Source organism: Triticum aestivum, chromosome 1A (genome assembly GCF_018294505.1).
Source record: "Triticum aestivum cultivar Chinese Spring chromosome 1A, IWGSC CS RefSeq v2.1, whole genome shotgun sequence".
In the NCBI taxonomy this organism is placed as follows: Eukaryota; Viridiplantae; Streptophyta; class Magnoliopsida; order Poales; family Poaceae; genus Triticum; species Triticum aestivum.
This window is the reverse complement of record NC_057794.1, coordinates 340,633,749-340,646,311: the sequence shown is the minus strand read 5'-3', so window position 1 is coordinate 340,646,311 and position 12,563 is coordinate 340,633,749. Positions and strand designations below refer to the sequence as shown.

The 12,563-nt window shown below is 47.4% G+C and overlaps 1 protein-coding gene across 1 annotated transcript; it reads left to right on the top strand.

The window, feature by feature from the left end:
- The first annotated feature begins 9,566 nt into the window (after nucleotides 1-9,566).
- Nucleotides 9,567-10,537, top strand: LOC123126261 (ethylene-responsive transcription factor ERF026-like). Its single transcript, XM_044546660.1, has one exon. It carries the CDS (start codon nucleotides 9,712-9,714, stop codon nucleotides 10,303-10,305), a length of 594 nt encoding a protein of 197 aa, XP_044402595.1. The 5' UTR covers nucleotides 9,567-9,711; the 3' UTR covers nucleotides 10,306-10,537.
- The last annotated feature ends 2,026 nt before the right edge of the window (nucleotides 10,538-12,563 follow it).

Here is a 12,563-nt window from a genome sequence, read left to right as displayed (position 1 = left end):
CATGCTCATCTCATCGTTCAACCCTTCCATAAACTTCTCCTGCTTCGCGGCATCTGTGGCCACATCATCAGGGGCATAGCGAGATAACTTGCTAAACTCATCCATGTACTGAGCCACAGTACGGTTCCCCTGGCGTAAGTTGCAAAACTCACGCTTCTTCATGCTCATAGCTCCTGTTGAGACATGGGCGATGCGGAATGCTTGCTGAAACTGATCCCATGTAACAGTGGCTATATGATAGGCGACTATGTAATTCTCCCACCACGAGGCTGCTGGTCCATCCAACTGATGTGCGGCAAAACGCACCTTCTCAGCATCTGTACATCCTGCAGTGGTTAACTCCCTTCCAATCCTGCGGAGCCAATCATCTGCCACTATGGGCTCGGTGCTACTAGAAAACACCGGCGGCTGCAACCTTAGAAAGTGGGCTAAGTTGTCAACTGGTGGTGGTGGTGGTGGATTGTTGTTGTTGCCTTGATTCTGAACTAACAACTGCATCAGGGTATTCTGCTGCTGGATCAACTGAGTGAGCTCCGGTGGGAAAGTAAATCCGGGGTCACGTCTCAGAGGCATCTGAGGGTTTAGAGGGAAGAGAATAGTATAGAATGAGGTCTAGTGGGAAAAACACTAACCATATGCACATGAGACAAACACAATCATTTCACTCAATCAATCAAGCAAGGGCATACAATTGATCTAACTATCGTTACGAAAGTGCTTGGACTATACTATATACATGGTGGAATACTACTACTGAGGTGGTGGTCTACTAGAAATATTGTTCGGTTGAAGACTCCATAATGTCTGCTCCAGCTTCATCTTCATAGTCATCATCGCTATCGTCGGGGTCCGAGTCGGTGTCGTCGATGATGATGTAGTCCTCAGAACGAATCTCCTTGGGTTCTTCGTCTTCGTCTTCTCCTCCTGGTGCGGGGTCTCCCATGAATACTCCCAACTTCCTTTCTAGATAATCATTATTCTCCACTAGTACGACGATTTCCTCCTCATAATATTTGCGTGTAGCCTTGAGTTCTTCCTCCAGTTCCGTGATCCTTGTCATTGCCTTTTTCAGATCTATCATGCCTGCGCACATCTGGTTCTCCTGCCAACGAATGTGCTGGTTTAGCTCCTGGATGAAAGTTGCGACTGATCTATCCTTCCTGATGCTGATCATCTCCCATTGCTCATCTCGGCGCCCACAAATCTGGTAAATAGTATCCTTAAGCTCCTTATGGCAAACTTCTCCAATGTGTTCCATGGTGATGTGAGCTGCCATACTCTTTCCTAAACTCCAGGTTGGTGCATCAAAGGAAAACTCAATGGGCTTAGTGACTCGTGTGAATGTCCTTCCTAGAACTTGAACTTGAATCATCCATCGCTCCTCTTCTAGTAAAGTGGCGTTGTAAGTCCCGGTGAAGCTTGGTATTCCAATGTTCAGGTACCTAGTGACTTCCTTCAAGTGTCGTCCAAAAGGTGCTTCTTCATCCAGTTGTGCAAACTTGTTTCTTGCGTCCGCCATCCTAAAGAGTAGAAAATGGAGAGGAGTCAGAAATGAGAAGAGAATAGTGATCTAGGGCTTTAGTTTGGTGGTCGTGTCCTACACTCAGCGTGTGCTCTGATACCATCTTGTAGCGACCTGACCTCAAATGGTCAAGTCTCTGTGCTTCAGTGTCATCCTTGGATCGGTAATGCTGACACACATAGTACTCGAAAGATTTATAATAGGGTGGCAATCACACACTTATTATATCAAATGTCTCAAAAGAGAACTTATTACAATAAATATGGCTTAAGGCCATGTAATACGATAACAGTGGAAGGCTTGGAAGATAAAGTGAGTCCATCAACTCCAACGACATAGTTGAGCTGCACGGCAACGACCTAACGAACCTTACTCCTCGTCTGAAAAGTCTGCAACATAATACGTTGCAGCCCAAAAACGGGTCAGCACATGGAATATGCTGACAATGTAACACAGTAGAGCAAGAATAGAATAATGCTATCACTATATGCATATTTGGCTGGTGGAAAGCTCTATGGTTAAAGTTTTTGTGAAAAGCCAATTTTTTTCCTACAACAAAGGAATAGATTTTATTTAACTATCATGGTAGTTGAAACATCATTGAGAAGGTTCCTCCAACTCAATTCCAATTAAAAGTAATTATCAACCCAACAATATTAATTTAGAGTGATGAGATACATATGATAATCCAAGTACTAGATACTCAAGATTGTCCATAACCGGGGACACGGCTAACCATGATTAGTTTATACACTCTGCAGAGGTTTGCACACTTTTCCCCACAAGACTCGATCTCCTCCGTTGGATTTCTCGCACTACATGATGTTTGAGAAACGGATGACCGAGACACAGTCTTTCAGAAGCATTAACTCTCTACTTCGGATAGACTATACCACCTACAAACCACTACCTGCTAGTCTATCTCTTCAAGAGCTTCACGCAACCTACTCAACTATGCTAGAGCCCATAATAGCTTGTGGATGCACACGGAAGTTTCTAGCATGAAATATCTCAGTTCCCTTTGAGCCTGGGTGGCGGACCGTAGGATTATCACACGGGTACTCCGGGATATCCTAGGACAACACTGGATTCTCCAGGTGCCCAACAAGCAATCCATCCAGATGTGTATTTAAGTTGCCACCTTAAGTTGAACCATTAATTAATAACCTCACATTTGTCATGGTTTCACTCAAGCCCAATCCACGTCTATGAGCATAGCATATCAATATAAGCAATACGTAGAAGTAACTCCCAAAGGTTTGATAATAACAGGGCAATAGGTTCTACCTCATCAACTACTTCCCAACCCACATGTTATCAAGTCCTAACCATGCAACGTGTGAGGGTTGAAACTAATGCATAAAAACTGGGTGATAAAGGGTATGATCAAAGTGTTACATGCCTTGTTGATGATCCGCAAAACCTAGAGACTCGTAGTAGCATGCTTCGCACTCCGGGTGTTCTATCGCAAACAAACAATAGCATACATAAGCAAACAAGCGAAGAAACATGGGTAAAACTCAAATAAGAGATCTAACCAGAAAGTTCAACTTAAGAACTCCGGTTTGCCAAAAAGAATCAAATCAAATGGAGCAACGAAACTCAAACTGCGAAAGAAACAAGATCAGATTGCTAATCTGGACCCAAGTCAAATTTAACAGTACCAAAATCTTGTTCAAGTTGATTAAACAGAAATAGGGTTTCGAGACGAAGGTCTAGGCGCTTGAATCGCCTGATTCCGATAAGCGAGCTAAAAGATAAACTAAAACAAAAATCGGATCAGAAATCGCGATCGAAAATATTTGCGTAAAATCCGAGAAAAAGAAAACTGACGAACAGGCTAACAAGCGAACGTTCGCTGTCTACGGCTAACGAGTGAACACCGTTCGTTAAAACGAACGTACGGACGAACGTCCGCTACTAAACGAAAAAAACCGATCTAAAAAAACGAACCTAGGGTTTTAAAAAAAACGAACCGGTTTTAAAAATAAAACCGAACGGCGGCTTATACCTCCGGCGAGGCGGGGCGGCTCCAGCGAGGTGGGCGGCGGCACGGGGTAGCGGCGGCTGGCGGCGACGCGGCGCTGGGCGGCGGGACGGCGACGGCAGCGGCGACGCGGCGACGGCGGGGTTCGACGGGCGGCGGGGTTCGGGTGGTGGTGGACTCGGGGCGGGGCGGCGTATATATAGGAGGGGGCCTAGCTTGTGGGAGGGGGCAAGGCGGCGCGGGGGAAGAGTCTCGGCTGAACTCGGTCGGGCGGCGGCGCTCGCGGTCTCCTGGAGGGAGACGAGGCACGGGGCGGTTGGGCCGGCTCAGCTGGGCTTCGGCCCAGTCAGGCGCTAGAGACTTTTTTTAAATAATTTCACCGAAACTTAAATAAATCCTAGAAAATAAAATAAAAATCTAAAAATGCCAAAACAAATTTTCACCGTCTAAATAAAATATTTAGAATAAGATGAACATTTTCTTGGCCCTAAAATGCAACTTTGAAAGACGTGCAATTGTTTTAATTCAAATAAAATAGCAATAAACTCCGAATAAAATCCAATATTTGATTTTAATATTTTTCCTCCAATATTTCATTTATTTTGGAGAAGTCATATTATCTCCTCTCATATATTTTAATATAAAATATTTTCGGAGAGAAAAATGATTAAAACCAACAATCCTCGTTTCAATATTTGATAAAACTCAAATATGAAAACAGGGAAATCCCCAACTCTCTCCGAGGGTTCTTGAGTTGCTTAGGATTTCGAGGATCGCGAAACGGAATGCAGCAAAATATGATATGCATGAATGATCTATGTATAACATTCCAAATTGGAAATTTGGGATTTACACACTCCAAAGTCACTAATAGCGGAGAACAAATAAAGAAATTATGGTAGGGTACGAAACCACCTCAAAGTTATCCTTTCTGATCGATCTATTCAAGAGTCCGTAGTAAAATAACACAGAGCTATTCTTTCCGTTCAATCTATCCTAGAGTTCATACTAGAATAACACCTTAAGACACAAATCAACCAAAACTCTAATGTCACCTAGATACTCCAATGTCACCTCAAGTATCCGTGGATATGATTATACGATATGCATCACACAATCTCATATTCATCTATTCAACCAACACAAAGAACTTCAAAGAGTGCCCCAAAGTTTCTACCGGAGAGTCAAGATGAAAACGTGTGCCAACCCCTATGCATAAGTTCACGAGGTCACGGAACTCGCAAGTTGATCACCAAAACATACATCAAGTGGATCACATGATATCCCATTGTCACCACAGATAAGCACGTGCAAGACATACATCAAGTGTTCTCAAATCCTTAAAGACTCAATCCAATAAGATAACTTCAAAGGGAAAACTCAATCCATTACAAGAGAGTAGAGGGGGAGAAACATCATAAGATCCAACTATAATAGCAAAGCTCGCGATACATCAAGATTGTATCACCTCAAGAACACAAGAGAGAGAGAGAGAGAGATCAAACACATAGCTACTGCTACATACCCTCAGCCCCGAGGGAGAACTACTCCCTCCTCGTCATGGAGAGCACCGGGATGATGAAGATAGCCACCGGAGAGGGATTCCCCCTCCGGCAGGGTGCCGGAACGGGTCTAGATTGGTTTTCGGTGGCTACGGAGGCTTCTGGCGGCGGAATTCTCGATCTATTCCGCTCTTTGATGTTTTTAGGGTATATGGACATATATAGGCGAAAGAAGTCGGTCAGGGGAGCCATAAGGGGCCCATGAGGGTGGGAGGCGCGCCTCCCTGCCTCGTGGCCACCTCGAAGCTTCCTTGACGTATATTCCAAGTCTCCTGGATTGCTTTCGTTCCAAAAATAACTCTCCTGAAGGTTTCATTTTGTTTGGACTCCATTTGATATTTCTTTTTTTTGGAACACTGAAATAGACAAGAAAACAACAATTTGGATTGGGCCTCCGATTAATAGGTTAGTCCCAAAAATAATATAAAAGTGTATAATAAAGCCCATAAACATCCAAAACAGATAATATAATAGCATGGAACAATCAAAAATTATAGATACGTTGGAGACGTATCACGCCATCCAACGCGAACCTGTATTGGTACATCGAGTGGTCCCGACATGGTTTCTACCACAAACCAGAGACAAACTAGGGGGAGCTTTGTGGGCGTCCGGACCGCTGCCACACCCGCGTCTGGCATCTATGCCCCACCCAACAACCCCCCACACCTCTCCTACGTTTTTCTTTTCATGCACGCACCGCTTCCCGTGCCGCATCAATGCCCGCCCAGGGCACGCAACGGCCGGCATTGATGCAGCAATCTGACCGAACGGGGCGGCATAGACCAACGAGACCTCTAGTGAGCCACCACTTCAATGCAGACGCAACTTCCTGATGAACCTACCTCGGCCGCTTCGCCGCATTGAATCGGCTGACTGTCTGTTCGCATGGCCTGGCTGCGGCTTTATAAGTCGTGCTCCAGCGCCATCCACATCGCAATCACTGCATCGCTCCACTCTTCCTAATCTTCCTCCCCTCACTGCCTTCCTTCCTCCACAACTCCAGCGATGGGCAACTCATGGGCCTCGACACCGATAGGCGGCTCTGAGACGGGCTCCGGAGGATCGTGGCAACACCACCCTTGATCCGCGGGTCCTTTGAACTCATCGGCGGGCGGCTCCTCGATGAAAGCGGAGATCCATATCTCTTTCAGTGACGAGGAGGACCAGCCTCTGCCGCAGCAGTCCATGCCACTGCCGCAACAGTCCACACCGGCGATGCAGGGTCATGTGTACGCCACCACGGACGAGGAGTACAAGCATTGATGGAGCCGATCCTCTGTCGCTCCGTCCTCCACCTGAATGGCCTGGTGGCGCCACCGGAGACACTCCTCCCCGTGAAGACGGAGCCCGCATCCCCTCCTTGCTCTCCACCGCGCAACCGCGGCGTCCAAATTGGACGCCGCGTGAAGGAGGAGCCCCTCTTGCTGCCGCCCCAACACGTGAAGGAGTAGCGGATTTCTCCGCCGTCCCGACGCGTGAAGGAGGAGCACAGCTCGCAACCGCACGTACTGTCGGATTCACCACTACCTCGGCGGCGGCGGCTGTTCGTCTTCCCGGAGCGCCTTAATGGCGCAGGAGTATGCCGATAGGGGGCGGCACCGGCAGGACCTGCCGCCACACATCGCGGCGGACCCGGAGCTGGAGAATGCCTGGGCCCTGGACTGTTCCATGACGACGGCGGAGACGAGCAAGTGTTGTCTCTGTCGCCTCGACGGGGAGGTGGCCCAGTTCGGCGAGGAGTGGTCTCTTAGCGAGATCGCCATCGCCAATGCCGTATCCTCCAAGGCCAGCCGCCCTCTCCCTCCGCCCACGTCATCGGCCACGGCCGCACTGCGCACGACGTATGAGGAAGCATAGAGAATCATCCGCAAGCTTTAGGTGGCTGCCGGGAAGCCCTGTCGCGACACCGCCCCCTTGCGTCTTCTGAAGCCTGACGGCTCCGACGCCAGATCCATCGACGATGATTGAGGAGCCACCGGCCAGCCCGACATGGCCTACGAGGTCATCGTCAAATATAGTGTAGTTTAAGTTTTTTTAAGGTTTTAGTACACGGGATGAAATGTGGTCCGGTTTTATGTAAAAATTATCCTGGTCTAAACGAATATCGTCCGGTTTGTTTGACCTTGAATCAAATTTGCTCATTTATGTTAAAATTCATTTGAAATGAAAAGCAGACATATGCGGCTAGTTTTGAATGACCGGCTTCGGCATCGGAGTCAGGGGACTGATTTCTACCTGTGTGCAGACAGATGACAGGACGAATTTTAGGGTCAACTCTCGACATGCTCCACGTTATCTTTAGGTAGAAGAAGCTTGCGGAAGATGTTCGAAGAAGCGTCAATACCTTTTTTTTTTCTTTCTTTCTGAAGAAACGCAGGACAGCTGCAAATTTCATTAAGAGGGAAAGCTGCGTCGATACTGACAATACTATTTGGAGGATAGCATCAAGAGCATCCTTTCCCAAACGTTGCAAAAGTAGACAAGAGTGCAAGTGCATGCTTGGATTGAGCTTTACTCCAATCTAACCAAATGGACATATGGGGTCGCGACATATATTCTCCAGGCCCATGTCTGTAATCTTATTTACATACGTGTCCACTTAGAATTTGGAAATAATTCTGTAGATGGAGTCATGCGTGTTGGATGGCCATTAGTGGAGCGAGAAGACAAAGCCAGAGAAAGCATCTACAGTACAGCCGGACCCCTATTTTCTTCCTAAACATCCGATAACATCTGTCCGGTCAGTGTCTGGTTAAACAAAGTTGATCTAGCCGAACCCCTCACTTAGTCCCAGTATATCCGTGCTAAGCGACACTCCTCAAATCGAGACCAAATATAGAGACCATATGAGGGTGACCGGACGCGACCGCGCACTCCGCTCCAGGTCATAGCGGTCTCACCTGCAGCCACCCGAAACTCCTTTCTCTCTTATCTTTGTCAAGACGGATACCCAAATTTGAATCCCACCTCACAGCACGAGGCCGACGCCGGCCAGTTTAAATAGTCATGCCGGAAGATGGTTCATCAACTGATGATTGTTCATCGAGTATTAAGTTCATCTCATTCATATACGTTGATAGCCCAACTACAATGAGAGAGATTTTTAAATTGTTCATCGATTTTTATTTTGGCCTTCACCCGATCACATTTTGATTCAAAAAAGTTGTGCAAGCATTAATGTTTTGTTTGTGAAGGAGATAGACCATGACTACTAATCTTCTCTGTGATAAGCAGAGAAGATTAATAGTGATAGTTTGTTTCCTTAACAAAGGGTGCAATGATGACTAACATTTATCGCTTCTGGACGAGCCGGCTATTTAAGCCGGTGGACTAGCTCCTCACGTGGCGAGGTGAGACTAAAACATCCGAAACACGTCAGTCCAATACGCATGTGGAAATCCTAAGTATGAGCAATTTATTTGGTGCTTTTAAGAGCCCCGCCGGCCCATCACAGACTAAAACATCTAAATTGATGGACATACATGTGTTTGCATGTATTAGCTGTTTTGAAAATATGGTTTATGGCTGCAAATGGTAAAATATAAAGCCCGCTTGGTCATTGTCCGCGGACGCGTTCAGGCACGTCCGTGGACGTTTGAGGGTCCAAATTTGCCGGTTGCGGCTTGGATGGTGGGGTGACACGCCTCCCTATATCCATTCGTTGTTCCCAAATAAGAAAAATTGCATTCCTTGTTCCCCCGCAAATTTTTTTTTGCATTCCTTGTTCCCTACAAAACCAAAACCATGTTCATGCATGCGTCCATATAACGGCTGACATTCTTTCACCCCTACGCCACCGCGTCCGAACGACCCCAAATCGCTACCACACACTGCGAAGCGCAAGCATGAACATGTCACGCGGCGAGAAAATATCTGACCGCCCACCGGCGCACGTCCCTACCCCGTAATCTAGTACTGGATATGTTAGGTGGCAAGAGAACCAAAGAATCATGCACCATCATCATCGCCTACTCATCATCGATCGGTTGGTTCCATCTCTCGCTTTCGCCTTTCCATAAAAGATAAAACCCCTATTATATTGTCCTTGAACGGGTCAACACAGGTGTTGGAGCATCGGTGATGTGCTATCCGGCAGTCAACTCCGATGGCCACTCCGGCAGCCCGGCGTGTCGCCACCTGGATTTTGATTCGTAACAACCCGGTAATGATCCAGTGATGTCGTACTAACACCGCCGCGCACTAACCCAGGAGCGGCTTTCTGAGCCTTAGATTGCCCCCCCTATGTCTATGTGGCGGGGCTCCATTGGGCGGCCCGTGATAGAGCCTGAAAGAGCCACTCCTTTTTGCCCCCTGTGCTTCACAGCTAATCCCTAGCTCGGCATCGATCGAGCGAGCTCGCAAAGCTGAAAACCGCGTACGTTCTCACCAACTCCGGCCGGTTCCCGGCTTTTAAACCCTCCTGAAACCCCCGTCCGGATTAGCGTATCTGCCATCTGCTAATTGACATTGCTAATATTGTTAGCTGGTTTGTTCACTGGCTTGCTTGCTTTGCTGCATTCCTCGTCCAGCCCGGTTGTGTGCATGCTGGTTAGTGCAATGTACGTACTGCTCTGCATGTCTTGGTAGGGAGCCTGTTGTACCGGACGGGTGTGAGTTGGCTGGTGATTAGTACGTTAATGGAGCAAGGGAGGGAGGGGATGATGGGGAGCCTCTGCGGGAGGCGGCCGCGGGCGGAGACGCGCCACCCGGTGTACCGCGGCGTGCGGTTCCGGGCGGGGAAGTGGGTGTCGGAGATCCGGGAGCTGCGCAAGCACACCAGGATCTGGCTCGGCACCTACCCGACGCCCGAGATGGCCGCCGCGGCGTACGACGCGGCCGCATTGGCCCTGCGTGGCGCGGGGACGGCGCTCAACTTCCCAGACGCGGCAAGGTCGCGCCCCGCGCCGGCGTCCATGTCCGCCGACGATGTCCGGGCTGCGGCGGCCGCTGCCGCCGCGTCCGCGATGGCCAGCACCTGGGCTCCTCAGCGCAGCGACCAATGCTACGGCGATCAGCTGCATGCAGGCGAGCAGGACAGGCGTGACGACGCGATCGGCGTCGTGGACGAGGACGACGTGTTCGAGATGCCGCGGCTGATGGTGAGCATGGCGGAGGGGCTGATGATCAGCCCGCCGGTGCTGGGCACACCGGCGGCGGACGGTTGCTCGGCGGCGTCGTACTACGCGGAAGCTGACGATGAGGACGCCGTGAGCTTGTGGGATCACTCTTGAATCTTGATCGATCACGTAATGGAGATAGTGGAGGAAGGTGTGACTAAGACCGATAGGGACGCGCGCCATGAGCCCATGCCATGACCTGGTGGTGGTGGTGATGTGGGATCGCACGTGATGTGGACGGACGAATGTTTGTTGCCCAAACGTATATATGTACGCTCTGTAATGCGCCCTGTACGTAGCATGGATGTGAAACCGATGGTGGAGACACAACATGGATACATACATACTCTACTGATTACTACTCCCTCTGTAAAGAAATATAAGAGCTTTAGTGATCTAAACGTTCTTATATTTTTTTACGGTGAAAGTAGTTATACCCATTGATATTATGCATATATTAATTGTATGATGATATTGGGTAGGATCTTATTTTTTTGACAGTAATATTAGATAAGATATTTGTTATGTGTTTATTGCAATTTGGTTGATATTAATTTCGTGCTAAACATGTTGCATGCTCAATTTGTATTGACATGATTGGATAGTCAAGATCAATTGGTTGTCCCTTTGGATCTTTTTATTTATATTATATTATATATATAATAATAATTATAGTAGATGTATATATATTATGATTATAATTATATTTTATAATTTGTAATATACTAGCACAAATGCCCGTGCGTTGCAACGGGACAAAAAAGATGTATTTCAATTTTAAGGAAATACACATTTGAAAATCCAACCAATTGCACCATTCAAATAAAAGTATATATTTTGATTTCATTGTAATTTATTAATTATTTTAGCCGCTGTTGCCTTATTTTCGTGATAGTTGGGCGAGCACGGGTTGTGAAAGGCCCAGGTTGAGCAACATGCGCCACACGATGATCTATTCGTTGGGACAAACCTCCCTACAATACCAACATCTTATGGTCTACGCGTTTATCCTCTCGAAAATATGCTTTTATGGTCTACGGATTTAATTTCAAAAATATAAGGATTTTTTCACAGAGCAAATATTTTTTTGAATGGATGAAATTTATTTTATATTGCGGGATTATGTCACACAGAGCTGCGGGAGAGATGGTAAAATGGAGTGGATTGCTCCCCCCTACCAGCCAGCGTGAGAAAGATGCTATGTTGTCTCATTCTCTCTGCTCTTCATCCCTCCGTCTCCCGGTCTCCCGTCCGTATTTCACCAACGACATCAGTGACATCCAGAGTTGAGGAATATCTTAATTGTCAGCAAGCCTTAGTGTGCTCTAATTACTTTCTCTATTAAGATATATTTAATTCTAATATTTCGCTCACTTTTAATTATTGTATGTGATAATGTATTCATAAGATGTGGTAGGCATGAACATTAAACTATGATAGTAACGACAAACAACAGCAAGTAAATATAATCGATACACATAGCAACATTCAGCAACGTCCGATAAGTGTAACCATTAAAAAAAGCAAATAGACCAAAAATCCTTACCTAGAGAGCTCCCTTATCGACACAGCGTTGCCGATTCAGAATTTTGTTTGCGTAGCACACATAGCAGATCCAGCAGGGATGCAACCGTTAAAATGAGCGAATAGACCAAAAATCCTCGAGAGACCTCCCTTATGTACAACAAGGCTGCTCGTCATCAACCCACCACCGCCAGTGGATTCTCCGCCCCGCCCCCAGTTCCCTCCGTGCTCACTCTAGCCACACACATGCACTCGTGCTCTATCCACACCCCCACACTGCCACATACATACTCCCATTCTCTTCCCTCCTCCACTCCACATGCAATCCCCCAGGGACCATGGCGCCAGATCGAGCGAGCACGGATCCGCCCTCCCGCCCCTGATTCCCCCATTGACGATCTCACGCCTCTCCGCGCCGAGGCCTCCTGGAGTGCGCCGGGGCAGGGCTGGTGGTGTGGTGAAGTGGGGCCGCACCTAGATGCAGCTGTTGGCGGTGTGTCCGTCGAGGGCGCGCCGTGCGCTCCCGGCTCTTGGTTTGCTCCGACGCCCGGCCTCGCAACAGTCGTTTGATTGTATTAGCGGCTTAATAATGCCCCAATTGGCACCCTCTAATTATGGTGCATGCAAATTAGCCCATAATCCCGCACATGTCCTCCTGTGATTAGTAATGCTCATACATAGCAGAGGCCACAATCCTTCCTCATTATATTATACTCTCTTCCTTCCTAAACATTTGTTTTTTTAGAGATTTCAAATGGCTATCACATACGGATGTATATAGATATATTTGAGAGCGTAGATTCACTCATTTTGCTTCGTATATAGTCATTTGTTGAAATCTTTAGAAA